The following is a 25,236-nucleotide window of genomic DNA, read 5'->3' as shown; positions in this document are numbered from 1 at the left end:
GATCAACGTGTGAAGGGTATAAGACCGCCTCCCGACGATTCTGACTCAATAGGTTTTCCCGCCGCCCGCCCTCCACCACACTTTGTGACTCCCCAACACCGCCTGCACCAACTTGCTATGCATTTCATATCGACGACGCCTTCGCTGCACAGCACTGAGTACTCTTCATGGGGCACGCTTTCCTCACACCCTGCATCTCCCCTTCCACCGTCATCGAATGGGCACGTGCCATCATCTGTGGGAACAACATGTCTCCCGAGCCCTGGTAGTGTTTGTGAGTCCCGCCTCCCGCCCTTAGCAACAATCTCAATCTAAACCAACTCCTTAGATACACTAATCAGCTCAGTTCACCCCGCCCTCCAACTCGGCGCCTCTTCGCCCCATCTATTCTTCGACGTCCGAAAAGACATCTCTCAAATCCGACAAAACCCGAACTACCCATTCACGTTTGCCGACGCCGCCTTCTCCCCTCCCACCGCTCGTGTTTCCCTTCGCATTCAAGGAACCCAAGTTAAATCAGACTTCACAACTCTCAACGGTCGCTTCATCACCATAGGCGATATACTACAATGGGTATACCTGCAAGCCAACTCCCCAGTGTCGAAGGACGTCTATAACTCCTTGCCTAGAGACGTGCAATCTGCCGCAAGCACAAATTTCCGTGGAAGAGTGGGGGGGAATACGACTGAGTTCAACAAGGGGCTTTATATGCTCGACGTGCTCGGCCCGAGGATGTTCTTTGTTGGGCTGTGCAGATCCCCGGATGGTGTGTGGGACGCAATATTTTCTGCGCCACCCACCGCACGCTATTGAACTCGGTTCATCCTGGTTCGGTCTTGCTCGGCTGTTCTTTGGCGACGACGACTCGCTCTCTGCCGCTGGTCGGATCTGAGATCTTTCATTTCTCAAGTGTGTGCCGCTTTGTCTCGCTTTTTTCGGAGATGAAGAAAGCCAAGTCGACGCAGCGCGTCAAGATGCTTTGGTCGCGGACCCCAACGTTGTATCATTATTGAACACATCTCATCGACTTGTATTGGACTCGGACGCTATAGCTCAAGCTCTGTCTCCTGGTTGTACTATTGTTTGTCGACTTGCTCTCGGACTGTATCCCTAGCTGTACCCGATCTCGGACTGTATTACTACCTAAAACCCCCTCTCGATCTAGATTTGTACTCCATCATCCCCACACCGCTACTTATCATAGAATTGCTTATACCTGCCGCTATCTACGCTATCGCATTGCTGTTTTACTTGTTTATCTTATATACTGCTTTCGACCCTTAACCTTGTTGCGGCTGAGAGAGCTCGTGGACTCTGATTGGTACTTACATAAAATCTGTAGCATCTGCTTTAAAGGCAAATTTTCTGTTCCTTGCCTCTCTTGAAGTCCGATTTTCTTCCGCTTGAGCTTGCGTCTGAAAAAGAGGAAGGGACCGTAAAGTGCGTTCCTCTCAGATACTAATTGGGGTGCGTAGGAAAAAGAATTTGAAAATACCGTCTTTGAGTTGAGGTGTGGCGAGCGAGGGAAAACTATAGAGTATACAAGAATCCGGGAGTCTCTTCAAGCACAACGTTCCCCAACCTTGCGGATCTGTTCCGACGATTCAAAATCAAAGTGTTGACCGCCAAAAGCATCAATAGAAGAAATTGGCAACCCATAGTGGCCCAAAGCCCGTTCAGGTATCTAACTAAATGTCAACTCACTACATTAGATGAGGTCCGGATGACGCACCGAGGAAAGTCTTGTTGGCGGTAGACCGTCGTCGCGAATACGCCACCTACTCCGCCAAAGGCGACTATTACACCGGTTGACACGGCACGCTGCAGAGAGGTTTGGTTATGCAGGCTGTAAAAAGTGTGCAGTGGATGCGTACCTTGGTGTGGGTCGTTACGTTGTTGGCGTTCTGTGTGTGTTTAATCAAATTGCCAACCAAGTTGAAGTTGAAAATACTTACGTAGGCAATAATTCCTGGTATAGAACCGGACGCCCCCATATTGATGAGGAAAAGTCCAAGATAACGAGCGCCGTGGGGCGTGGCATAACCTGTGATCATCAAGCCGGTAATGGACATCAATGTTTGAACCCCGAGCCAGATTGCTCTTTTCTTCGTTTTGTCGGAAATCCAGGCGAAAAAAAATGTGCTAATTGCCTATACGATGCCGTTCGGTCTCTATTGCGAAGATCACTTCAAATTTGACTTACTGCGGCGATATACGGTGGGGTAGTCAGAAGGAGTGACATTGTTTCTGAGAACCCCATCCCACTCAAGATGGTGGGGATGAAGAAGGCCATTGCGGCGCCCGGCATCGTGACACAATTAAACATCAAACCTTGATAAAAGTCAACCGCAAAGAAAATGAAAAGCGGACAAGACAGCACGGACCATACATCCACAGGAACGGGTCCCTCAAATGTCTCAACACTTTGGCAGCAATCAATTTATCAGGCAATGAGTCTCCACGGTCCTCTTCAACACGATCCAAAATCAACTGCGTTTGATCTTCGGTGAGAAAACGATTTTTGTCCGGGAAATCTGGAACGAAAACCCATGCGATGGGGCACAGGCAAAGTGTACCGAGGCCTTCGAGGAGGAATACCCACCGCCAACCGCTCATACCTGCCTTTCCGCCTAATTTTGCTATGGCAGACGCAAGGAGGGCGCTAAAACCGTCGAGGACGATCGCCAATAGATAGAATATGGCGAGGCGTTTCTGGACCTCGTGCCGCTTGTACCATGTGGTGATAAGGAAGGCGAGAGCAGGGAAGAAGCCCGCCTGAAGGTTGAGGAAGGACGGAGCTTAGTGGCATCCTCGGAGTAATAAAGGTGGTATATGTAGGAAAGAATTACGGACCTCCAATATCGCCAACAGCACACGACAGAAACAAAGAGTACGCCACGAGGTCACAAAAGCCATGCCTATTTGGGAAATACCCCACCCCGCGACTGAGATTGTGAGAAACGTGCGGGGACCAATATATTGTAAAACGATGTTCCCTGGGACTTGGCTGAAGGGCAGTGATTACATCCAAAGACTGGCCAACACATTTGTATCGAACATGACTCACAACAAAACATAAGGAGGGAAAAATATCATTGTGATGATGCTGTACCTTGAGCCGATGTCCATTCCCTAAACCACGGGCGTCTATAATTTGGCTGTGGGTGAAGAGAAAGTTCGAATTACGAACCAAATCCTTGTTCATTCCCGCTGTACGGGCCATAGCTAAGTTTGTGCGATCAATCACGTCGATGGAATAAAGGAGACCCAGGAGCGGCAACAAACGCCAGTCGACTCGCCGCCTCGTCCGTTTGTTAGATCCTTTCCAAGTAATTCAAATAATATAAACTTACAGGGTACGTCGAACAAAATCTGGATCGTAACGAGCGTCTGTCGTAGCAGCTGCGTCGCTTCCACCGTTTTTCTCATCAACTATTTGCATGCCAGCGGAACTTGCTACTACGACGGGTGGAAAGGGATGGGCAGTAGCGTGGAGCATCTCTCAGATTTATGTATCTAGTAAAAATACCTATAGCGACCGCGAACAAACATCTTGAAACTCCCAACTCCGTCCTGTTTGTGGTTGATACACCTTTAAAAAAATGACTGTCTTGTCTATTTCAATGTATATACTTTCATGGGCTGACCAGTTATTACCTCTACTATATATGCGGCATTTCTTTTTTTTTTTTTTCGAAAAAAATCGCAAAGTGTAGGTGGAGAAAATTGTCACCGATACATGTCCGAAGAATCTCCTCTTTGGGCACTTCTAAGTGACGAAAGAGCTACAAATAGAGACGGGTTCCATCGGCATGACACCACCACAACCAATCAAGAGGTCTTCCCGCCGTTTTAATACCTACGTTACCGCAACTCCAGTTCAAACAACCATTCCAAAGGCTCCTATTCAATATCTTTCGATGGCCAGAAGTTCGAAAAAGAAAAAATGGACACTGTGGGAATTGAACCCACGACCTCACGCAATCACGTAAGTATGCGAAGCGTGCGCGCTACCCCTGTGCCAAGAGCCCGATGTCATGGCTGCTCAACAAATCATGTTCAGGGACTGGACGCTGAGTACGATCATCCAGTACTACGTCCTCTGTCTCCCATCTGTTATATAACCGCTTTTATCCCTGCAAGTTCGACGTTACTGCAGCCAATTTATACCGCTAAACGACCGCATTCCTCTGACTGTCATAGCGTGCGACTCAAGGCGGCAATACCCCTCAGCGGGTTGGACGCTGCCAATGACGCGGCACTCCAGTCATCTGCGGATCTAGCAAATCCCGCTTGTACTCGAAAATTGATGAGCAAAGGTGCCAATATTAATCCCTATATGTACGTTAATTTAGCACGAACATTCACGACATGAAGATCTATGGCCCACCGATATTTGAACATGGATATTTTGCGCGCAAAACCACCCCCCATAAGCCAGATTAACCTTGGGATACTGATATAACGTATCAAGGACGAGAAATATCGTATATCCGATGAGCAAAATAGCGAACAACGCGGCTGATCCTACGAATATCTTGATGACTGGGTTGAATCGTCGTTTCAAGGTCAGGCTAAACTGAGCGGACAATCTTTGGATTTGCACAACGCGCAAAGTGGTGACGAGAGTCGTTAGTAGGACGCTTGTAGTGGGAATATGGGGTAGATGGTTAGTTGGTATCCTCCTGTGATTGACTCGGGCCCAGCTTCGATTACTACGACTAATGCAAGACCTAGGAAAATTAGATGTCAATTTTAGAACTTGGAGGATGATTGAAACCCACCCGTTCCCACCAATGTTAGAACGACGGGCAGGATGACGAATCGCCACTCGCAGTCCCATACAACCTAGCACCGCCATATCTACGTTATAACCCCCTCTGATCTTAAGGACGACAAGAGAAAAGATTATTCTCGCTTACGAAGACGGCTTCGGCGAGATCATTATTGATAATGAATGCCGCGACGTACGTCAGTCGGACAGTAAACCCCACTGTGAGATCGCCAGCTGGTATTTCCATGGTCAGTGCAGCCCAGGAGAGACATGCATGGACAATGTGGGCGAGCGAAGTATGTGCTACTGAGAACTTGACTGAGAATCACTCGCACCGACTCTCTCCAATTTGATTGGCTGCGGGACCTTGAGGACAAACCAACGTCCAGAGGTAGAAAACCAAGCATAATTTAGACAGTGGCATTGCTGGATAAAAAATGTGGAGCACTAAATAAACACACTGCCCGAATTGACTAGCGCCGTTGAGCAGTATTTACTGATCAGCAACTATCTTTTGATTGATATATATTCTACCTTATTCTACCCATCCCCAAAAAGCCCTAAGACCCTTTTTTGACTCTTGAGGTACTTATGATCGCACTTTCATTGCCATAGAATTGGTTCATATGCATCCCAAATCCAGCGGAAAAAGCAACACTACGGAACATTACTCTGAGCAAAATTAACCACATCTTTTCTGGGAAATGATTTCCTATTGGCAGAATATCCAACACCTGTGGTGGGTGGGCTTAAAGCGACTGATCAGCCTAGGGAAAGGATTTCGGGCATCAAACTTGTCCACCCGAGAGTTTCGGTTGGTGTTTGTCGGGGTGTATTTGCACTTGTGCTCATCGTTTGGCCCTTCTAAGTTAGTGCACTCGAAGCAAGCACACCACGTTATAATACGTTCCGTCAGCAATCCTCCTGTAGGTAAAGAATACGCACTAATTTTACTGGAAGATTAAGATGGCCTAGCATTTTTCAAGTAATTTTATCTACGCCAGATTTCTTCGAGGTTTCTCGGAGGCATGAAACGAGCATCTGCACTTCGTAGAAGTGTGAACTTTTTCTTCGTCAAGCCATTAGATTTATGGCCTTAATTTCTTTAACATGGAATTTTTTAGGCATCAGTCAGGACTGAATAGCTCAAAGGGTCTTTTATTATCTTTTCTTCTACAAATGTCAGCAAGATGGGCTCTTAACAAATCCCAACGCCGCAGCGCTTTTGTAGCTACAGGAATTCAAGATGGCATGGTGACTTTTGCAACTAAATCTTGTAGAATCAATGCAACCGCTTCGTGGCAGAATGTGGTAATCTGAGAACCACCCATTCCAAAAACTTCCGAAAATATGAATTAATCCGATTGATCCTCTGTATATACCAGCATACTATTTACGATGGCGACAGCGAGTTCCCGTCAAAGATCTTGGGGAAGGCGAAAAAAAAAGCATGTTCTAAATCTAATCGATGTAAAATGATGAAGGAATGTGGCAAAGAGCACGTTGAAGGTTCTCCATAAGAATATAAGCGAAATAAGAAAGCGAAATTTACAGCTACAACACTGATTGTGTTGGATATGAATACAGATGACCAGACAGGGGGACAAATATGTAAGCGGCCTTGATTGATTTTGGCGGCGGAGGCTCTTTCGAGTCCTCATATGCAAACGAAGGGGGAACACCCGGGTGGTAACTGCGCCTTCAGAGAAAATTAGAAAGACATCCAGTCACTGAACAGCTGAAGAAACGCACCTCAGCTTCCCGAGCGCTTACTTCATTAGTGTCGATGGGTATGGGTGACGCGGACGTCAGAGTAAGCGCTGGAAAAAAGAACGTTACACACTTTCAAAAAAGAATTACTTGACAGAATAAACCTACCAATTGCGAGAACGAGTGCGGTAAAAATAGAGCAGCGCATTGATAATGAATGTGACAGTTTTGCGAGTGGTGTGAATGAGGGCGAAGATTTTGAAGTTCGCTTCCATCGACACCCTCCGTTTTAATAGTACATGTAGGACAAGTTAATGTCCAGAGGCGGTAAGCCAAACGAGTTGCGACAGTGAGCTCGCTGAACCACGAGAAAGAGGCTCTCTGAACAAACACATTGCTTGAATTGACTAGTGCCCATCTTTATTTGGCTGTATATATTCTGGACATCCCTGGAAAGCCACCAACAGACGAAGACCCTTTTTGTAATTGAGGGGAGTTAACTCCTAATAAGATATAATTTGGATTCAAGATTGTCTCCAGGGGTGTGTAAGGGTGCGCGACTTGCAGTGTCAGGCACCGAGACTCAGGCCATCGATGAACTGGTCTAGATTACATGTATTATTATAATAATGGCGAATAACAAAATACTCGATGAAAGAGGCTTAGAGGTCGTCATCCATGTATTTTCTTTCCAGTTTTTCCTGACGCTTTTGTCCAGGTGCGTTCGCTCTTGTGTTCACTCTCACGAAGTTACTTGCAGTGGCGTAGATGTGCTACGTTTTCTAGGATCCTGAATGACGCGCCGTCTGGCAAATAGTTTCATTTAGCCTAAGTTTAAGGGTTTGAAACGAATGACTGTATTCAACCAAAAGGTACCAGACCACGAGCTTGTGTAGTGAAAGCGATAGAGTAACTCGGAGTTTCCCTTCATCGGAACATTGAACTTATAAGTCATGATACATATTGAATTTTCGAACGCCACAAAAATTTAACTGGGGATGGTATAAAATTTTATTTTACTTTACACTCATTTTTAAATGATATATCATATATCGGTGTAGATGCTTGTGGGTGGGACTCGGGTACTCGAGTAGTTGGATCCCGCATTAGGCAAATTTAATCAAGTGAGTGCGCACAGGTTCGTAAGTACCTTGATCCCGATCCCTGAGTACTGAGTCCTGTCGATCCGCAGCAGATTCCCGCAATGGCGAGTCACCCAAGCTCTGAGAGACGAATTGTGAGTATTTAGTGCTGGACCGAATCTCAGAAATAGGGTGCTACCTACTCGCCAACCAATTGGAAGTCTGCCTCCCAGTTTGAGTCTAATCGACGTATGGCCGACCCTTCATATTTTAAGATAATACTTGAACAGAGTTTACTTAACGAAACCGCGTTGTCTCAAAGAAATGCCCAAATCAAGTTACTCATGTAGAGATTCTGGAGAAAGGGTAGTAGTGGTCTCACCCTGAAATTATCCCTCTTGATTCCCGGTGAAAGGAAGGACCGCATCGAGAAGCTAACGACACATGTACGTTATTGAAAGAGACGTTATTTGAATTCCAGGTCATTCTCTGTGCATCCAGGGAATTCCTCCAGCCGACGTGGGCACAAGAATACATAATTGACAGGATACTGGCTGGAGAGGTATGAGTTGTGCATGGACGACGGCCGCTATGAGGTATGGTGCCACGTTCCAAGTGATGAACATAGTTTTCTGCCGGAGATCGTATTCTTTCTTCGAAAGTACGAGTGTGGAAGTCAACGGAGGAAGTGGTATGGGTTCCATAGAAAAAATACCGTACCAATCAGCCAGATGGTCAGAAGAAGAGCAGCGTAAATGCCTGGGTGTGTACTATGTGCTGGCAGTATGAATCGTCAACTTACCGTTTATCCATAGTTCCGCAAAGATTCCGCCTACGTAGATGGGGAGTTGGGTTTCAAAGGGGGACTCCTCCATCTTTGGGGGGGCGGCAGCGAGTTTTTGTGGAGCGCTTCTTGTATCCTGCGAGGCTTCTTATTCCCGTCAATTATATGATACACTTGACAATGACAGTTCGAAGATGCTAGCATGTGGGACAGCATTCCGAGATCAACGGGTGAGGCCATTTAAGCAAGGCATGAAATGGGTACTGAAAACCTCGAAAAGCATGTCAGAAAATGGTGCTTTGCTCATTCATAACGATAACCACAACCTTCCTTCCAAATCCCCAGAGTCCGTATGTCTTTCGTACAGCATGAGCATCTGTGCTGCAGTAGATCCAAACGTAACTTTCGTGATTGTCGGCTGGAAAAGTTTCATTGTACTCCGATTCACTTGTCGGATCCCCGATGCGAGCTGAGTGCTGAACATTGAATATGATGAAACACAAAGTCGTCCACGCAACTGACGCACGATGTTCAATACAAGTACGTCCGTGGTGGTAGACGTTGAAGGATGTAGCCAAATAACTGCAATCATAATCATTCTTACATTTACCAGCCGTCTCACGCAATTCCTTGGTTCCGTAACCTGCATCATACACGACAGCGGAGGAGAGCGGAGGAGCAACATAATATTATTTTATCTCCATGAGGATCCACCGCTCCATCAATCCCATATAAGTAAGTATCTGGATCGGCTCCTGCAATTCCACCCACGCTCACTCCTCCTTTTTGCTGGCGCGTTTCTCAGCTTCGGCAATAGAAGCTGCATCTGTTAGAGGTCCCGAAGCAGCTAGTGTCGGAGAAGGTGGGTTAGTGATTGTCGAAAAAGGAAGAAGGGGAAGGAGAGGTGGAGGGGGAAGTGTGGATGAAGCACAGATCTGCAAGAGGGCGCGGAGGTGAACGGCATCGGGAAGGGAGGGCGCCCCCGTGAGAGCGGGAGAAAAAAGAAGAGGGAGAGAGAGCGGCAGACTAAGGTAATGGGTGCTAGAATGCCGATTCGTAGTTTCATCTCCAATATCAGTGCCCCGTACTTTTGAGAATATTGACAGTGAAACGATAGTGGCGCATGGTTTGTCTACCTGGGACGACGCCTCCACCAAAGATCACTCTCGCTTAACATGCACGTGACCCGTAGAAGTGGAAAGCAGAAACCACGGCCCGCGGAGAAGAAAAGGGGGAGAAAGAAGCGAGACTCACGTCCAAAGAAACTAGCGACCTTGAACGGGCGCTTGAGGTCATCCACAGCTGGGTTCCCGAGTAAGTGGATGGAGACGGGTTTCGCGTCGTACAGGCCCTTGACGCCCATGAGAGCTTGAATGAAGAGGGGTTGTGTGAAGTTTAAGTAGAAGTGCATGACGCCCATCATTGCGATGCCCAAGTATACTGAGCGGAGCTGTGGAGAGAAGGGCTTAGATCCGTCGTGTGATACAAAATAGATAGGAGACGGGGTGGAAGGTGGTGGTGGGGGAGGACGAAGGAAACGCACGAGTTTAGATGTCTCTGATAGATCATAGTCTCGTACTGTTGTCGTCACCAGATTCCCTGGTTCTTGAGACTAAAATTGGTGAGCTACCGACTCATCAGACACAGAATGACCAGCAAACCATAGGGGGAGGTGCCTCGACTGAACAAAAGGAAGGTCAGACGGGTGTACAGGTGGCGAAAAAAGAAGTGACGCACCGTATTTCAGCACCGTTTGGTCGTTTTTGCGCTTAATCTGATATCTCTCAATAAAACGGCCAAAGAAGCACGGGATAGGGAGCTTACAACCAAAGAAACGTAATAATACACCGCAAGTACTATGACTTGTGCAAGGACATACCCCGCCCGAACGTAGTTGAGCACAAGTGGGTCCTCGAAGGGTATCTTGCGCGCCACTGCATCGTCGTGTTGATTAGCTGAGCTATCAGAGTCAGAAGGGCAGGGAGAAGCGTACGTTGCATTGCGCCGAGGGAGATGACGAGGTTTTGGACTCCTGCGTTCATGGCGGTGAGAGACGGGGGCGGGATGGATGGACGGGATGGATGAACGGGATGGAGGTGCCAGCGTGACACATCAGTTGGAGACGTGTCTTTTCTTGTCTTGTCTTGTTTGGTTTACCGGGCACGTGCACTTGAATCGCACCTTGTCGAAGTTACTCAACATCTATCACTATAGAAATTTAATCTCGAGTTTCCTTCCGGTTGCTCATATATTGTACTTAACTAGTACTTGACCCCACGCCTCCTCCACTCATCCACACCCCCAGCCGCTACACTCAATCAAACGCAGCTGCTATCAAGCTGCTATAGCCTATGGTTAAACCTACGAAATTGTGAAAGGGAAAGTCGGAAGAAGGGAGCGAAAGGTAGGCGCCACGCACATGAAAACGCTCTTCTCCACGAGTCCTCCAAGCCATGCACTTCCACGGGGAGAACAGAAAGCGCGGAAAATGAAAGTTATTCTCACCTCCAAACATACTAGCGACTTTGAACGCACGCTTGGAGCTTCTCAGCCGTATTACACTCCACCGCGGTTTAAACGGCGCCGCATGACATTCCCTTTATTTTGCTATTCAATGTCTCAGTGGCCACCTAATGTCTGACTTTAACTAGTAAATTTAAATTCCTAACCATACTCCCCCTCATCGGCAAAATCTGCGAAGCTTTCGAATGCTACGAAACATGTCAGGCTTCCCAAACGGGTCCCACTCATACGGCCTGGAGAATAGTGAGCCATTTTCAAATCATATCGAGAAATGGTCTTGCCCCCTGTCAGGAAACAATTTATGCATCCGCGCGCTGTTTTACTTGATTAAAGAGTGATAAAAATACAAGAGGTGGATGCGAGCACCTGTACTCTGGATCACGGCTTCTAGCTGGAAAAGGACGTAGCGCTGCAGGATGACTAACATCCGTTAACCACCTGCGCAAGAGTACAACGAATTCCGACTCACCCTATTTTCTCCAAGATAGCCCGTCGAATTTCAACCTCCTGGTCCCAAACAACTTGCCCATGACGTTTCAGATAACTCTTGAAGTAGGGTCTATTTTCTTCTCGCAAGAGTTCGGCTACTGATGCATAGCTTTTACACAGCTCTCCATTGGGCTTCAGCGGATCGTTGCCTTGAAAAGGGCAATATAACAGCTCAGCCAGATAACGGCTCATGAACGTGGCGAAGCCGGAGTGTAAATAACCCATTGGGGGGTCCAAGAGGACCCCGGCGAGCGAGTCTATGAAGGCCGGCAGGGTAGGAAACCGTATTTTTGGAGAGAAATGGTCAAGAGCAAGTGTGCGATTTCTGTCCTCCACGTTAACCGAAAAAAAGGATTGGGGATGGATGAAAATACGCGGCGGTTTTCCGCTTTTCCAAAGGATTTTTGGATGAGTGGTTGCGCTTAAGCAGATAGAGAATGGATAACAGCTCGGAGGCCAAGGGTGGTATGTATCCCATTCGAGGACGTTCCGTATTTCGAGAGTCCGAACTGCCGCCGATCCGCCGATCCGCCTGTCCGCCTAAGGCACATCGTCACGGAACTCCGCACCGCTGAGTGATGTGGCGAGATGGAGAGCGATATGGAAAGCGATGACTTCGTGGCAGACGAGGTAGTTTCCTGGCGCGAGGTTGGATGGGAGTTGTATGCTTGGGAGGGAGCCGGACACTGTTGTACATAAGCGGGGATCATTAGCGCAACTCGGGAGAAACTTAGAGCCAGGAGCACGACGTACTTGGTGGATCTTAAACCATTTGGCGGTTTGTTGTCACAGGTCGTCGACCCGCAAGATGCTAGATATGTGAGCATTGGGCCGGTATTGTGAGGCCAATAGAAGATTGTCAGCATTTTCATTGAACAGAACGAAAGGAGCATACGTCGCTGCCATCAGCACCTTTCTAATCGAAGCCAAGCTGGTCACGAAGGTTCGCGTTGGCGATGAGGGTCGCAGGTTGAGCGTAGCACTGGATTTCTGGCACCCATGTTAGGGTTTGTAGTGGAAACTCGGCGGATAACACTAGAAGGTCCACAGTGACTGTCAAGTCTCGCTGCACGAACGGCGCAAGGTTGGCGCAAAGGTGAAGAGGCTCGTGACCGTGTTTGGTGGCGGCAGGTGCCGTGCGGACCAGACAGCGGACAGGCGGATCGGCGGCGGTTCGGACTCTCGAAATTCGGAACCTTCTGTCCCATTCGATCCAACACCAATGCGGGGTTTTATCTCTCCGATATGGGAGTTTCTTCGTGATTTCTCGCACAGCGTTCGGTACCTGCCTGTCTTCCACAATAAGTTGAAGTTCACCGAGCCCTGTACGGGCGGAGTGAACGAAGGAGAGTGTGTCGTCCGCCCATACTAAAGAGGTGATATCTCGAGCCGCCAAAACCTCGGCAGGCTTCAAGTGTAATTTTTGTGTATGGAGTGTTTCAGTGCTGCAATTAGATCACAAGCGCTTTGCTGGGGTACAGTCGCGGACAAAGAAAGACAACAATTCCAGTAGCTTGGGAAGAAATGAATATTTTGACAATCTGACTTCAGATTCGAACTCAGGATGCGAAACTACGTCCAAAAACACCCCTCCTAGGCGGAAGGGCAGTTGGCGGTGGATCTTCCTCCTCGAAGGCCTTGGTACACTTTGCTTGTGCCCCATCGCATGGGTTTTCGTTCCAGATTTCCCGGACAAAAATCGTTTTCTCACCGAAGATCAAACGCAATTGATTTTGGATCGTGTTGAAGAGGACCGTGGAGACTCATTGCCTGATAAATTGACTGCTGCCAAAGTGTTGAGACATTTGAGGGACCCGTTCCTGTGGACGTATGGTCCGTGCTGTCTTGTCTGCTTTTTATTTTCTTTGCGGTTGACTTTTATCAAGGTTTGATGTTTAATTGTGTCACGATGCCGGGCGCCGCAATGGCTTTCTTCATCCCCACCATCTTGAGTGGGATGGGGTTCTCAGAAACAATGTCACTCCTTCTAACTACCCCACCGTACTATATCGCCGCAGTAAGTCAAGTTTAACGTGACCTCCGCAATAGAGACCGGACTGCGTCTGCATCGTATTCAGGGAATGAGCACATTCTTTTTCGCCTGGATTTCAGACAAAACGAAGAAAAGAGCAATCTGGCTCGGGGTCCAAACCCTGATGCTCACCACTGGTTTGATGATCACAGGTTATGCCACGCCCCACGGCGCTCGTTATCTTGGACTTTTCCTCATCAATATGGGGGCGTCCGGTTCTATACCAGGAATTATTGCCTACGTAGGTATCTTCTTTCAAGTTGGCAATTTAACTTAACACCTACAGAACGCCAACAATGTAATCACCCACACCAAAGTGCGCATCCGCACTCTTTTTACAGCCTGCCTGACCAAACCTCCTGCAGTGTGCCGTGTCAACCGGTGTGATAGTCGCCTTTGGCGGAGTAGGTGGCGTATTCGCGACGACGGTCTACCGCCAACAAGACTTCCCTCGGTGCGTCATCCGGATCTCATCTGCCTGAGGGAGTTGACATTTACTGTACGTAATCAGGAAGCTGGCCACTTATTTTCTGCAGCTTGTAGTGCACAAAATATCCAAAATTTTATATCATTGGAAAGCTTGAGATTAGGCCAATTGAGTGAAAATTTAAAAAAAATGAAAAGTGTCGATTTGAATACAAACTGGATGTGGCCAGCTTCCCAGTCAGGGCCGTGTTTATGGTCTTTTTACACCAAAAAAAAACACCACTGAGTCAATTTTCAATTTAGAATTCTAAAATGTACATGGTAATTAAGAGGAGAAAAATGCCTAACGGAAAATGTCAAAAAAATGACACATATTGCGAAACTCAGTCCTTAACTAGGACAATGAGTTAAGGTGGCCAGGTTCCCGATAAGGCACAGTAGTTAGATACCTCAATGGGCTTTCGGCCACTATGGGTTGTCAATTTCTTCTATTGACGCTTTTGGCGGTCAACACTTTGATTTTGAATCGCCGGAACAGATCCGCAAGGTTGGTGAACATTGTGCTTGAAGAGACTCCTGGGTTCTTGTATACTCTATAGTTTTCCCTCGCTCGCCACACCCCAACTCAAAGACGATATTATCGCATTCTAGGTTTTCGTTGGCCATTTATTGCAAATCTTCTTTTTCCTACGCACCCCAATTAGCATTTGAGAGGGCCGCAGACGCAAGTTTAAACGAATGAAAATTGGAGTGCTAGACAGGCAAGGAACACAAAAGTTGCCCTCTAAAGCAACCATTTCAATGCTACAAATTTTATATAAGTACCAATCAGAGTCCACGAGCTCTGTAGGCAACAGGGTTAAACGTCGAAAGCAGTATATGAAATAAACAAGTAAAACAGCAATGCGATAGCGTAGATAGAGGTAGGTCTATGATAAGTAGCGGTGTGGGGGTGGTGGTGTACAAATCTAAATCGAGAGGGGGGTTTAGGTAGTAATGCAGTCCGAAATCGGGTACAGCTAGGGATACAGTCCGAGAGCAAGTCGACAAACAATAGCACAACCAGGAGACAGAGCTTGAGCTATGGCGTCCGAGTCCAATACAAGTCGATGAGGTGTGTTCAATAATGATACAACCTTGGGGTCTGGGTCCAGAGCAACATGACGCGCAGCGTCGACTTGGGTTTCTTCATCTCCAAAAAAAGCGACACAGAGCGGCGCACTCTCTAGAAATGAAAGAACTCAGATCCGACAAGCGGCAGAGAGGAAGTCGTCGCCGCCAAAGAACAGCCGAGCGAGACCGAACCAGGATGAACCGAGCTCAATAGCGTGCGGGGGGTGGCTCAGAAAATATCGCGTCCCACACGCCATCTGGGGATCTGCACAGCCCAACAAAAAACATCCTCGGGTCGAGCACGTCGAGCATATAAAGCCCCCTGTTAAACTCAGTCGTATTTCCCCCCACTCTTCCACGGAAATTTGTGCTTGCGGCAGATTGCACGTCTCTAGGCAAGGAATTATATACGTCCTTCGACACTGGGGAGTTGGCTGGCAGGTATATCCATTGTAGTATATCGCCTATGGTGATGAAGTGACCATTGGGAGTTGTGAAGTCTGATTTAACTTGGGTGCCCTGAACGCGAAGGGAAACACGAGCGGTGGGGGGGGAGAAGGCGGGGTCGGCAAACGTGAATGGGTAGTTCGGGTTTTGTCGGATTTGAGAGATGTCTTTTCGGACGTCGAAGAATAGATGGGGCGAAGAGGCGCCGAGTTGGAGAGCGGGGTGAACTGAGCTGGTTAGGGTATCTAAGGAGTTGGTTTAGGATTGTGATTGACATTATTGCTAAGGGCGGGAGGTGGGACTCACAAACACTACCAGGGCTCGGGAGACAAGTTGTTCCCACAGAGGATGGCACGTGCCCATTCGATGACGGTGGAAGGGGGGATGCAGGGTGTGAGGAAGGCGTGCCCCATGAAGAGTACTCGGTGCTGTGCAGCGAAGGCGTCGTCGATATGAAATGCATAGCAAGTGGGGCGCAGGCGGCGTTGGGGAGTCACAAGGTGTGGTGGACGGTCTTATACCCTTCACACGTTCATCAGAATAAACAGATAGGACCCACAGGCAAATAAACTGATATCGCCGCCATCTACCTCAATGTAAAGGTTCGGGAACGAGGTGGGAGCGGGGCGTGTGACTCATCGCGGGGCGAACTCGAAATGTTGAACCTCCATCAAGCTTAAAGCGACCCGCCCTTGTCCGGATATGGGCCTGGCGCGACAAGCTAAGCCCGATTTGGAGAAGATGGCGGGGAACCCGCGCTTGTTGGATGCTTAAATATCACCACGAGACGTCGTGTGAATGATGTTCTGACATCTGAATAACGAGCGATACTCCTGTTATTGATATGGTCAGATTAATGGACGGATATGCTGCGCTTATCGAGTAGCGCCTATTCACCCTTATCCATCTCCTCCTAAGCGCCCTCGGCTCCGTTGAGTATTGTTCCTCTCCAAACGATATCCAGACGATGTAAGGTGGTATGTTAGAGTGACGACAAAATAGCAGAGGCTCCGAGAGGTTGTTCCGGTTCGGAAGCGTAGTTAGGGTGGTATGTGCCCAAGTACGTGGGTGGTGGGTCACACTATGTCACGTGATCTTGTTGAAACATCAGAAGTATTGCGTAATTACCACCGGTCCGGTCACCGGTGCCTGTGGAATGGAATAGGAAATCGGTGGAATCGTGAAGATGCATGAAAACATTGTGGGCATTGATTCGGGTACAAGAACCTTCCAAGCTATCGCACATTCAATTTGTATCCAGTAATCTGATACTTCGGGCACTCAGGTGTTTGTCGGCCGTCCGCTCAGACCTAGCTCAGACGCTGGATTGTGAGGGATCCCTTGAAAGGGTTTCAACCGGATTCGACCCCTGCCAGTGATTTACCTTTAAGAACGACCTAGCGCCTGGAAGATTGGAAGGTAGAGTTGAGATAACAGGTGTGCAAGATAAAGATCCGGCCGAAACTACACGGTGTTCTCCATGGATGATAGCTGTAGAATTACCATTGCGGAGCAACCAGAGGAGGGAGTAATGATCGGGATATTCAATCCGCACCCTCAAATTGGACAAGGGTAAAATGCGAAGAGAAGGATTCCGAAACAGGAAAGGTCAGCCGGCGTCCTTCATCGAACATTCGGGAACTTTTTGACGGTGATGCGACGATGAACGTCTTCCACATTCGATATTTTTTGAGCGAATGTTTTGAAGAACTTTTAACTTCCAGATAGGTCCGAGAAATCATACGGTGGTCCACCAATCTATGTAGTCCAGTTAGCAGAGGAAATTTTGAAGGCGCCGCGAGGCTGGATGTTAAATCCGATCGGCGGAGAAGTGTGTGGAAATGAATGAAGCCGTTGAAAGATTGAACCCAGATGGGGTCTTGGACCCACAATGAAGCAGGTGGACCGAAGAGCGGATATCGATGTATCTGTAACAAGGATGAACGGTGACGTGAGAACTGAGCCTAAGATTTCCAAAACCAAAGAGTTGGCGCACTTAACGTGTAAAAAGGTGACAAGAGAATGGGAAATGGTTTGAGCGGTCAGCGTATGTACCGTTAAGTTGAAACCGAGTGAGGTCACACACGTAGTAGCCTTGGCCTCCAGAAATCGCCGGGCACGTTAGAGTGCACATCTACTCGGTGTCCAAGACAGAGGTTTTGCTTGGAGGTGAGGGTGATCGATATCGATGGACTTGCTAAACTATATCGTCCGCTCGTGTGGCGAAGCGACGGAACCTAGGGTTTCCGAAACGCAGAACAGCTGGTATACCAACAAAGCCGGTACTCCTACCTCGTAAAGCCCATACCCCAAAATGAGGTAAGAGGTTTGCGAGGTAAGCATACAGGAGGTTGTCTGCCAGTGGGGTCTAGAAGACCTCGAAAGACCACTACACGCCCAATGGCGTGGAGTGTACATTCTCGAGGTGAACTGACAGGAGTGCGTGTGTGAGACCGTTCAATATGAATGTTGAATTCCAATGGAGACGCATATATGGTATTGAGGTGGGTAGCGACATGGCAGTGCTGATATTCAGTAGAGGAAATTGTGAGTGCGTGGCTGCGTGAGGATAGGTAAAGTTACTCTTGCCTTTGAGTAACCCAGGTGTGTGGCATTCGCGGGGAATGGGAGGATGTTCATGACAAGGAGGAGTCGAAAAAGCCTAGGGCCAGGAAATTAAGTTGAAACTCAGACATTGACATTGTCTGGCCATAGTTCCCACGGTAACCGGTTCAATTCGCCGTTTCTGACCCCATAACCCTAAATACCACCCTCGACTCGAAGATGGTATCTCCGAGTCCAAAGCTTGCAATGAGGAGGCAAAAAACGGATGAATCCTTCACGGCAAACAACCTGACCAGCATCGTGGCTGCTCTTTACACATAATTCCTTAGGGCTCTTTACATGCGATGATCGCGTACCACCGCGTGGGGTATCGTGTTTACTTCGGGGTGCGCTCTGGCGCGTTCCTAGAAGTGTTCGTGGACCCTGTGCACCCCGTAAGTCACGTTGATGACGCCAGCTGTCCACAAATATACTAATAGTGCGTAGCTCAATCATTCGATCTCAATTGTTCTCTCCCGAAAAGCAAACTCACTCACTCACATCTTTCACTTATCTTCCACATGGTACAACCTTCCGATGATACCTCCCGCTCTCGACACCACAGGACGGCTTATATCCCGGGTGGGGATCTTTTCATTGAGGTGCAGTCCTTCACACTTGTGGGTTGAGACGCTTGGATAACAAGGTCTTTTCAGATAGACAGAACGCTGTTTCGCGTTCACAGTCATTTTTTCACCCGCGATTCACAACTTTTCAACGCCAGATTTAATCCGTCCGCCACCCCTGGCGTCCCCCGAGAAGGAACCTCGCAAGGTAGCCCTTTCAGACTGCAAAACGTAACAGTGGGCGATTTTGAGAAATTTCTATGGGTTTTTTACAACCCGTACGTGAAAACCTTTGTATCCCTCGCAATTGAATGATTCGGTCTCATATCATTCAGAACCTACTCCCTCTATGAAGCCGACATCAAGGACTGGATCCGCATCTTGGAGCTGGCGAACATGTGGAGTTTTGTTGAGGTGAAGGCTTTTGCGCTGCGGGAGCTGGAGAAAAAAGAGGACGGCTTGGACGTGGTTCAGCGCATTGTCCTCTACCGGCAAAATCAAATCGAGGAGAGACACATTCACCGTCACTACGTCTCATTGTGTGCCCGCGATACCGTCCTCACTCTCGAAGAGTGCCGGGCTCTTGGGTTGGAGACTACTCATCTCATATCCGCCGCTAGAGAGAAACTTAGAGCCGCTCCCTCAGATGGGGGAACGAGTCCCCTGCCGCAGGGTATCGAGCCTGAGGACGTCCAGAGGATGCTTTCAACTCTGGTCAACAGAAATTAATCCATACGAACACAGGCAGTCGGGTGAATCTCACGCAACAGTGGAGATCATGTTTACTTAACTTCATCCTTCTGCAGGTTGCACTTAACCGACAGACTTCAATCGAGAATACCTTAACATGAGAGAGAATATATTATTTTGGAGCTGCTTTTTGATAACAAACATTCTCAGCATTCTTAGCATTTTGGCGCGCTTCAATGAACGCGTGCAGCTGGTCGCCGTTAACAACTTTATGACGTTATATCTTGAGCATCTGCCTCGATATATTTGAAGAACAGTGCCTCGAATTTGGCGCTTGTTCATGTTGCTCTTGGGAAAGATTCTTCGCAGGTTCTGCCTTGAGGCTGTCCATCGGAATCAATCTCCTGTGGCGCATTAATAGACAATGTGAGTAAAGTACGTACACTTGAGCACACGCTCTATCGGAAGCCAATCAGGAGCGGTTGGGGTGTCGGAGGGCCAGCAGTCTTAATTCGTGTTTGATGGAAACGCTGGAAAGGATCTGGATATAAGTAAACCTGGCGATAAGTTGCCGTCTGGTATTTTCTTTGATCGCCCTGCCAACTCACCCGCTTCGGTGTTAATATTCCCAATCGTCCCTTCCACCAACTTCCTCAACCCACCAGGCGGATTCCAAATGTCTGCGTCCAACCACGACAACGAAGAGCTCCCGGCTCTCATTCAACATCCTGATTATTACATCGAGGGAGCCGATCTGTCCTTCCTTGTGAGCCAACTGATCTGCAAGGCCTAACGTTCATTCTGACGCTAGAGGTACCCTCTTAGGCTGAGCGCACCCAGTTCAAAGTACATCGCTATTTCTTTGAACGGGAATCACCGTACTTCCGCGCACAGCTGGAAATACCAGTATCTGCTGGGGGTGCAGCTAGTAAGGGATCCAACAGTTCAAACGCGATCGTCCTTTCGGGCGTAAAAGCAACTGAGTTCGAGCTCTTTCTCTGGGTCTTTTACAACCCGTAAGATTTCCCTGATTGATTCGTGCTGTTGCTCATCATAAACATCATGTAGAACATACTCGTTGTATAAGAAAACGGTGGTAGAATGGGAGGTGATTCTCCGACTGGCTGAGAAATGGACATTTTTAGAAGTCAAGAATCTCGCTGTACGTGAGCTCGAGAAGTTGACGATTTTGGATGTCGACCGGATTGCAATATATCAAGCCCATAACGTGGATCGCAACCTTCTCGTACCCTCCTACTCCCGGCTCTGCGAACGTGCCGAACACTTGAACGTTCCAGAGGGACTCCGGCTTGGAATGGAAACGACAATTTCCATTGCGAATGCTCGTGAAGTAGCGCGACGGCCCGCCACGTGTGCCAGCGGACCGAAATTGGAAGCGATTATCCGCGACCTATTCGATATCAAGCTTGAAGGTGGCCCTGCTCGTGATAACCAAGCCAGTCACAACCCAGGTGCGCCTCAATGTCTCTAAGTTTACCATTTTGTTGTCGACCTGGACTTTAGAGGGGCATAGTAAGGAAAACCGCCTCAAGGGCGTCAACGGCGGAGCTCGAGGCGAGGGGAACAGTGGACAGCATGGGCATACTAAACCCGACAAGAAGTGACGGGCAGTGGACCAGGCACGAGGGGGCGAACGACGCCTTCGGAGAATAAGACCTAGTCAGTAAGAGCTTGAAACAAGATTTGACGTATATATGAGCATTTTCCAGGTGTGTTTTGCAAGCCATTGAACGAATCAACTGAATTATGGATCCTCACTGATTTTCCCGTTGAAACGAAAAAATGTTGACTCCCGACGTGGTCTCTTATCGTCAAGGTACTCACTAATCATGGTAGACATGAAGACTTGCTGAATGATAACATATTCAAGCTGGAAAGCTGTTAACTTGACCTGCGCCCCTTGCTTTGTCCGCCCTCACCTGATGAGAGATATTGAACGAACACTGCCCTTGATAGAAAGCAATCTGTGTTGAAATCAAATCAGGAAGCGTCAATTCTTCGTGATCAAGAGAAACAGGGGAGTAAGATTTCCGGTTGTCTCTGGAGGTGACAGAGGCAAACGGATGGGTAACTACAGTACAAGGCTTCGTATATATATTGTAGACTACAAAATATAAGGGGATAAATGCAAAACACCCCTGAGAATGCACGGAAACAATCAATGGAAGAAATATACCTGAAATCAAGTGAAATCCGAAGATGGGGCGCATTGCGCATGCTCGTAAAGCTCCCGAAATTCCAACAATCTGCCTTGGCGTTCTAGAGCTTTGGGCGTGGTTTCTTAGGTGTTGTAGCGATACCTGTAGCATTAGAGATTGATAAACACGACAAAGGGAAGCGAACACACAAAGATTTCCTAAGTGACGATAGTCAAATTAAGTATTATCCTTTTGCTTTGTCAGGAATAAGTACGTTCGATCCGCAACGGGAGCAAAAATATCGTTTGAGAGGAATCCCGCTGGTATTGGTGTCTCAGAAGCAGCTTAGTTGATCCTTTTCTTCGATGACCTGGGTGTTCTAGCCTAGGGATAAAAAGATTCAAGTTTTTTGTCAGCACCGTCGTGATGAGTGAGAAACAAAACACTGGAAACTCGAAATATCTAGGGCGCTATTGCGAATCAGAAGCAAACAAAACGAAGCCTTATGCACCTTCTGAAGAACGCACTCGTCATGAAGGCGCAACCTTTTGCAGTTGTCGCAAAAGCAGAAGTAAAACTTAAGGTCAATGGCTCCCCAGTCACTTGATGCCGGATCATGCCGCATAGGCAAGAACCATGTCGGATGGTCGTTTTGGGGGGACCGGGATGTACCTGGAGCCATCAGAGGGAGGATAACAATGTAGGAGATGATTTGAAAGACTTTAAATGGTCGGTGGGGCTATATAAGCATGTCGTCAAGATAGAGACGACTGAGCTGGGCATGATTTATCGCACTTGCTCAAAGCACAACAACTACTTCGCAAAGACCAAAAATATAAACGAGGTCATCCTTGCCTATTCCGCGTGGGCAGATCGTGAAGCGCACAAGCGTTATCGTGGCTTCCGAGACAATATTCTCAATGTCATTCTATGAGGGACTCCACGCCGGGAGAATTCCCTTCCACGCCATGCCTACGTTCCGAAAGACAGACATGAAGGGGGATGTTTCGGAGGAGAGGGAGGGGCGGAGGAGGTGACTACGAGAGTGGCGCTCCCCAGTGTCGAGTGGGCAAGGACACTCCGAGAAGGCCTCCGTTCCGCCAGTTCATTCCCGAGTGCGAGGACAGGAGCGTGATGAGTCGGGCTTGAAAAAAAAAAGAGATGACATCGCATGGAAACAGCAGCATGTGTGCCGTGAAGAATACTCGGGACGATGAAATTCATCTACGTCTGAGTGAGCATAGTCTCGACACCAGCCGTTATTGGGTTCGTATTACTCATCTATGGGTTCAATTACCCGCCTTACTCTGATCAAATCCGGACTCGTCCATCAAAGCCCTCTCCGTCCCTCCCCTAGTACTCAACATAGTGAATTGAACCCGTTAGAGACTGGTTCGAGTCTAGAGTGAGCAAGAGCATTTCCACTCTGAGCCTGGGACTGGACTGACAATATTTTGGATCTCAGTAGGAATTTCAACGGCGCTACCAGCATGCCACTGGACTGGGAGGAAGATGTCACTACCACTAACACAAGACGCATGTCGCAGACGAGATAGCTCAGCATCGGAAGATGATACGCTCCATGTCACAGAGAGACCCGCCTTTGCGAGACCCGTCTTCCCCATGATGTCAGAGTGGCGCCTCCTCCTGCGGTTATGTTAACCGATGTCTGGGGCATTGTACCGCGAGCGCAGAGACGAGCTGCAGATATTTGCGATATGCATCTACAGGAATTCGCGCAATGACCTAGTTCTGCGAACTAGTGGCATTAGCGCGACGAACGTGGAACAGGAAGGAGGGGATCCTTGTGGTTATATGTACCCTGTATGGGTGCAATTGGTGTATGACAAGAATCCTGCCACGAAGATCCAACTGTTATAACCCAGCAGCATGGTCGCCAGGACGGCCGGAAGGAGATCATCAGCAAGATCTGTAGAGATATACCGTAGACGGGCACGATCCACTTCGTCCGCCTCATATTCGAACAGCCGCATCTCCGCAGCAATGTGTTCAACGTCTTGAACAAGCGCAGGCCTGGGAGGAAGGTGATGTGAGCTTGGTCTGTATACGAGTACGATTAGCTACCCGCGTCATACCAAGGAAGAACCCACCTCTGCGAAAGTGACAGCGTATCAGCGCCGAAGTTCACAACCAGGAGGGAGTAGGGGTAAGTTTGTGTGAAAGAGACACGCTGTGGATGGGTAAATCAGCTTTCCGCGAGAATCCCCCCATCTCGTAAAGACCACCTACGTGAATGACAAGAGCACAGAAGACAGGACGAAGCTTGGAGAACTTGGGTGGGAGAAGTATCAGCCTGGTTAACGCTATGAGTGAGAGCGATTATCATTCGGAACGAATATAGGTCATGCCGGGGGGACCCACCTTTGGAACCGCTGCCCTGATAGTTTCGCGAAAAATGGCGGCGCTTCGTCCTCCTGCGGACTTCATTGGGGAGGTACAAAGGCGGGAGAGGTACGCTGTAGGAGAAGGTACATCATATCAGTAAGTGACCAAACAGCAACACGTGTGAAAGAGCGAACACTCGTCACGCCAGAGGGAGGCCCAGAGGAACAGCCTAGGGGCATGGTGTTCCAAACTCGGTGTCCATGAGGACCTTGGCAACTGGTGCCTCTCTTACCTCACGGGATGTGACAACCCTCCCTCCCCCCTTCCTCGTCTCAGCTCCGCGTGTGAGAGCAGATCTGGGAGAAACGTGTCCCGAGCTTGGATGGAAGGCATGCTATAGACGGGTAGGATGGACAGCAAAACCCAGAGGCCAGAGGACCCACCTCTACGACATTGAGATCTGACAACTGGAGATTTGACGGCCCACCCTCGCCGTATGTCCATCTTCCCATGTATGCGCGTTACAGCCCCAAACGTATGACTGAGGAAGACGATATGAGCTTGGGTCTGGACGGGAGCACTTCAGACGGGACCAGTCCAATCATTTCACCTGAGCTGAGCGTTCCGTCGCCAGAGGTGGACATTGTTCCTCCGCGTTCATTTTATCCGCACCGAGACGGGCTCACGTAATATGAGCGTGAACGCACGAGGGATGCTGTAGATGGATAGGTACGATGAAGGCATGAATCTCCAAGGAAGCATGCAACGTACCTTTGCGATAATACAGTTAGATGGCTTACCGCCACCAATTCATGTCGACTGGAGGAAGTTTGTCATAGTTTGTAGGGAAAGTTCGCGCTGTAGAAGATATTATCAGCATGTGGACCCTAGTGACAGTCCTCCGAGTCATCATCAGATATGACGGCCTTCCCTCTCCTCCACTTGCCTACAAATTTAGGCAAGAGAAACACACTTTAGAGGGGTATGATCAGCATTTGAACTGAACAGAAGATCACTCGAGCCGTGTCAGACATAAAAAGCCACCTTAGTGATAGCTGCGCCCCCTTCACCGGATTGTATGCGGTGTCGCCAACCCGGGATCCCCAGCATAGGACTTGTAGGTTCGAAAAGGTCCTCAAACCGGGCGTGATTCGGGAGAGTATCTGTAGAAGAGATATCAGCGGCCGGGAAGAATGTGGTCCAAAAAAACGTCACAACACGACTCCCGCGAGTGTAGGCGGGGGATAAGGCACTGCGAGTGCGAAGGTACACTGTAGACGGGTGTGATCTGCAAGAACGCGCGTAATGTTGAAGAATCACCCACAGTTGCGCCTGGTTTTCCCATGTCCGTAACCCAACCGGACGGTCCTACCTCTTCCTCATCTCAGCACCATGCATGCGAGTTTACCGGTCCAGGTGGCGTGAGCTTGAGATTGAATGGGAGAGCCCTGGGTATCAACGTTTGAACGACAAAGTAAGAATGATCTGCTA

At 48.5% G+C, this 25,236-nt stretch overlaps 10 protein-coding genes across 10 annotated transcripts; 5 read left to right on the top strand and 5 right to left on the bottom strand.

Moving 5' to 3' along the window:
• Window positions 1-117: 117 nt before the first annotated feature.
• On the top strand, window positions 118-813 carry LACBIDRAFT_328074 (uncharacterized protein; the record flags this gene model as incomplete). Its single annotated transcript, XM_001882142.1, has 2 exons — window positions 118-274; window positions 329-813. The coding sequence occupies 2 exons, from the start codon at window positions 118-120 to the stop codon at window positions 811-813; spliced, it is 642 nt and encodes a 213-aa protein (XP_001882177.1).
• A 717-nt stretch (window positions 814-1,530) lies between these two features.
• LACBIDRAFT_298947 (uncharacterized protein) lies at window positions 1,531-3,442 on the bottom strand (the record flags this gene model as incomplete). Its single annotated transcript, XM_001882017.1, has 10 exons — window positions 1,531-1,684; window positions 1,733-1,821; window positions 1,875-1,904; window positions 1,956-2,150; window positions 2,204-2,331; window positions 2,385-2,775; window positions 2,854-3,007; window positions 3,068-3,132; window positions 3,191-3,302; window positions 3,354-3,442. 10 exons carry the CDS (start codon window positions 3,440-3,442, stop codon window positions 1,531-1,533), a joined length of 1,407 nt encoding a protein of 468 aa, XP_001882052.1.
• A 504-nt stretch (window positions 3,443-3,946) lies between these two features.
• LACBIDRAFT_328072 (uncharacterized protein) lies at window positions 3,947-4,583 on the top strand (the record flags this gene model as incomplete). The annotated part of the gene is made up of 3 exons (XM_001882141.1): window positions 3,947-3,988; window positions 4,064-4,341; window positions 4,475-4,583. The coding sequence occupies 3 exons, from the start codon at window positions 3,947-3,949 to the stop codon at window positions 4,581-4,583; spliced, it is 429 nt and encodes a 142-aa protein (XP_001882176.1).
• A 1,848-nt stretch (window positions 4,584-6,431) lies between these two features.
• LACBIDRAFT_298945 (uncharacterized protein) lies at window positions 6,432-6,692 on the bottom strand (the record flags this gene model as incomplete). Its single annotated transcript, XM_001882016.1, has 3 exons — window positions 6,432-6,473; window positions 6,527-6,594; window positions 6,653-6,692. The coding sequence occupies 3 exons, from the start codon at window positions 6,690-6,692 to the stop codon at window positions 6,432-6,434; spliced, it is 150 nt and encodes a 49-aa protein (XP_001882051.1).
• Window positions 6,693-9,012: 2,320 nt separating this feature from the next.
• Window positions 9,013-10,431, bottom strand: LACBIDRAFT_185202 (PHO88-related membrane protein). Its single transcript, XM_001882015.1, has 7 exons — window positions 10,344-10,431; window positions 10,175-10,284; window positions 10,088-10,124; window positions 10,012-10,031; window positions 9,894-9,962; window positions 9,605-9,800; window positions 9,013-9,197 (listed from the first exon to the last, which is right to left on the bottom strand). The coding sequence occupies exons 1-7, from the start codon at window positions 10,390-10,392 to the stop codon at window positions 9,124-9,126; spliced, it is 555 nt and encodes a 184-aa protein (XP_001882050.1). The 5' UTR covers window positions 10,393-10,431; the 3' UTR covers window positions 9,013-9,123.
• Window positions 10,432-11,260: 829 nt separating this feature from the next.
• Window positions 11,261-11,840, bottom strand: LACBIDRAFT_298943 (uncharacterized protein; the record flags this gene model as incomplete). The annotated part of the gene is made up of 3 exons (XM_001882014.1): window positions 11,261-11,282; window positions 11,343-11,687; window positions 11,737-11,840. The coding sequence occupies 3 exons, from the start codon at window positions 11,838-11,840 to the stop codon at window positions 11,261-11,263; spliced, it is 471 nt and encodes a 156-aa protein (XP_001882049.1).
• Window positions 11,841-11,902: 62 nt separating this feature from the next.
• Window positions 11,903-12,228, bottom strand: LACBIDRAFT_298942 (uncharacterized protein; the record flags this gene model as incomplete). The annotated part of the gene is made up of 2 exons (XM_001882013.1): window positions 11,903-12,029; window positions 12,116-12,228. 2 exons carry the CDS (start codon window positions 12,226-12,228, stop codon window positions 11,903-11,905), a joined length of 240 nt encoding a protein of 79 aa, XP_001882048.1.
• A 563-nt stretch (window positions 12,229-12,791) lies between these two features.
• On the top strand, window positions 12,792-13,978 carry LACBIDRAFT_298941 (uncharacterized protein; the record flags this gene model as incomplete). Its single annotated transcript, XM_001882140.1, has 7 exons — window positions 12,792-12,871; window positions 12,960-13,195; window positions 13,249-13,379; window positions 13,441-13,635; window positions 13,681-13,710; window positions 13,760-13,848; window positions 13,906-13,978. The coding sequence occupies 7 exons, from the start codon at window positions 12,792-12,794 to the stop codon at window positions 13,976-13,978; spliced, it is 834 nt and encodes a 277-aa protein (XP_001882175.1).
• Window positions 13,979-18,289: 4,311 nt separating this feature from the next.
• On the top strand, window positions 18,290-19,455 carry LACBIDRAFT_294548 (uncharacterized protein; the record flags this gene model as incomplete). The annotated part of the gene is made up of 5 exons (XM_001882139.1): window positions 18,290-18,379; window positions 18,425-18,604; window positions 18,641-18,828; window positions 18,886-19,302; window positions 19,357-19,455. 4 exons carry the CDS (start codon window positions 18,290-18,292, stop codon window positions 19,277-19,279), a joined length of 852 nt encoding a protein of 283 aa, XP_001882174.1. The 3' UTR covers window positions 19,280-19,302; window positions 19,357-19,455.
• Window positions 19,456-19,916: 461 nt separating this feature from the next.
• On the top strand, window positions 19,917-20,865 carry LACBIDRAFT_294547 (uncharacterized protein; the record flags this gene model as incomplete). The annotated part of the gene is made up of 4 exons (XM_001882138.1): window positions 19,917-20,006; window positions 20,066-20,256; window positions 20,309-20,712; window positions 20,765-20,865. 4 exons carry the CDS (start codon window positions 19,917-19,919, stop codon window positions 20,863-20,865), a joined length of 786 nt encoding a protein of 261 aa, XP_001882173.1.
• Window positions 20,866-25,236: the final 4,371 nt, after the last annotated feature.

This window comes from Laccaria bicolor, genomic scaffold (assembly GCF_000143565.1).
Source record: "Laccaria bicolor S238N-H82 LACBIscaffold_15 genomic scaffold, whole genome shotgun sequence".
NCBI classification, from domain to species: domain Eukaryota; kingdom Fungi; phylum Basidiomycota; class Agaricomycetes; order Agaricales; family Hydnangiaceae; genus Laccaria; species Laccaria bicolor.
This window is presented reverse-complemented; position numbering and strand designations above follow the sequence as displayed.

Bases quoted from the DNA above. Each gene is read 5' to 3' on its own strand.
- LACBIDRAFT_185202 (XM_001882015.1), bottom strand. From the start codon at position 10,392: ATGAACGCAGGAGTCCAAAACCTCGTCATCTCCCTCGGCGCAATGCAA. The intron at 10,125-10,174 runs GTAAGCTCCCTA...GAGAGATATCAG, and splicing joins ATTATTACGTTTCTTTGGTT to ATTAAGCGCAAAAACGACCA. The intron at 9,198-9,604 runs GTGAGTCTCGCT...CTCCGACACTAG, and splicing joins GGTCGCTAGTTTCTTTGGAC to CTGCTTCGGGACCTCTAACA.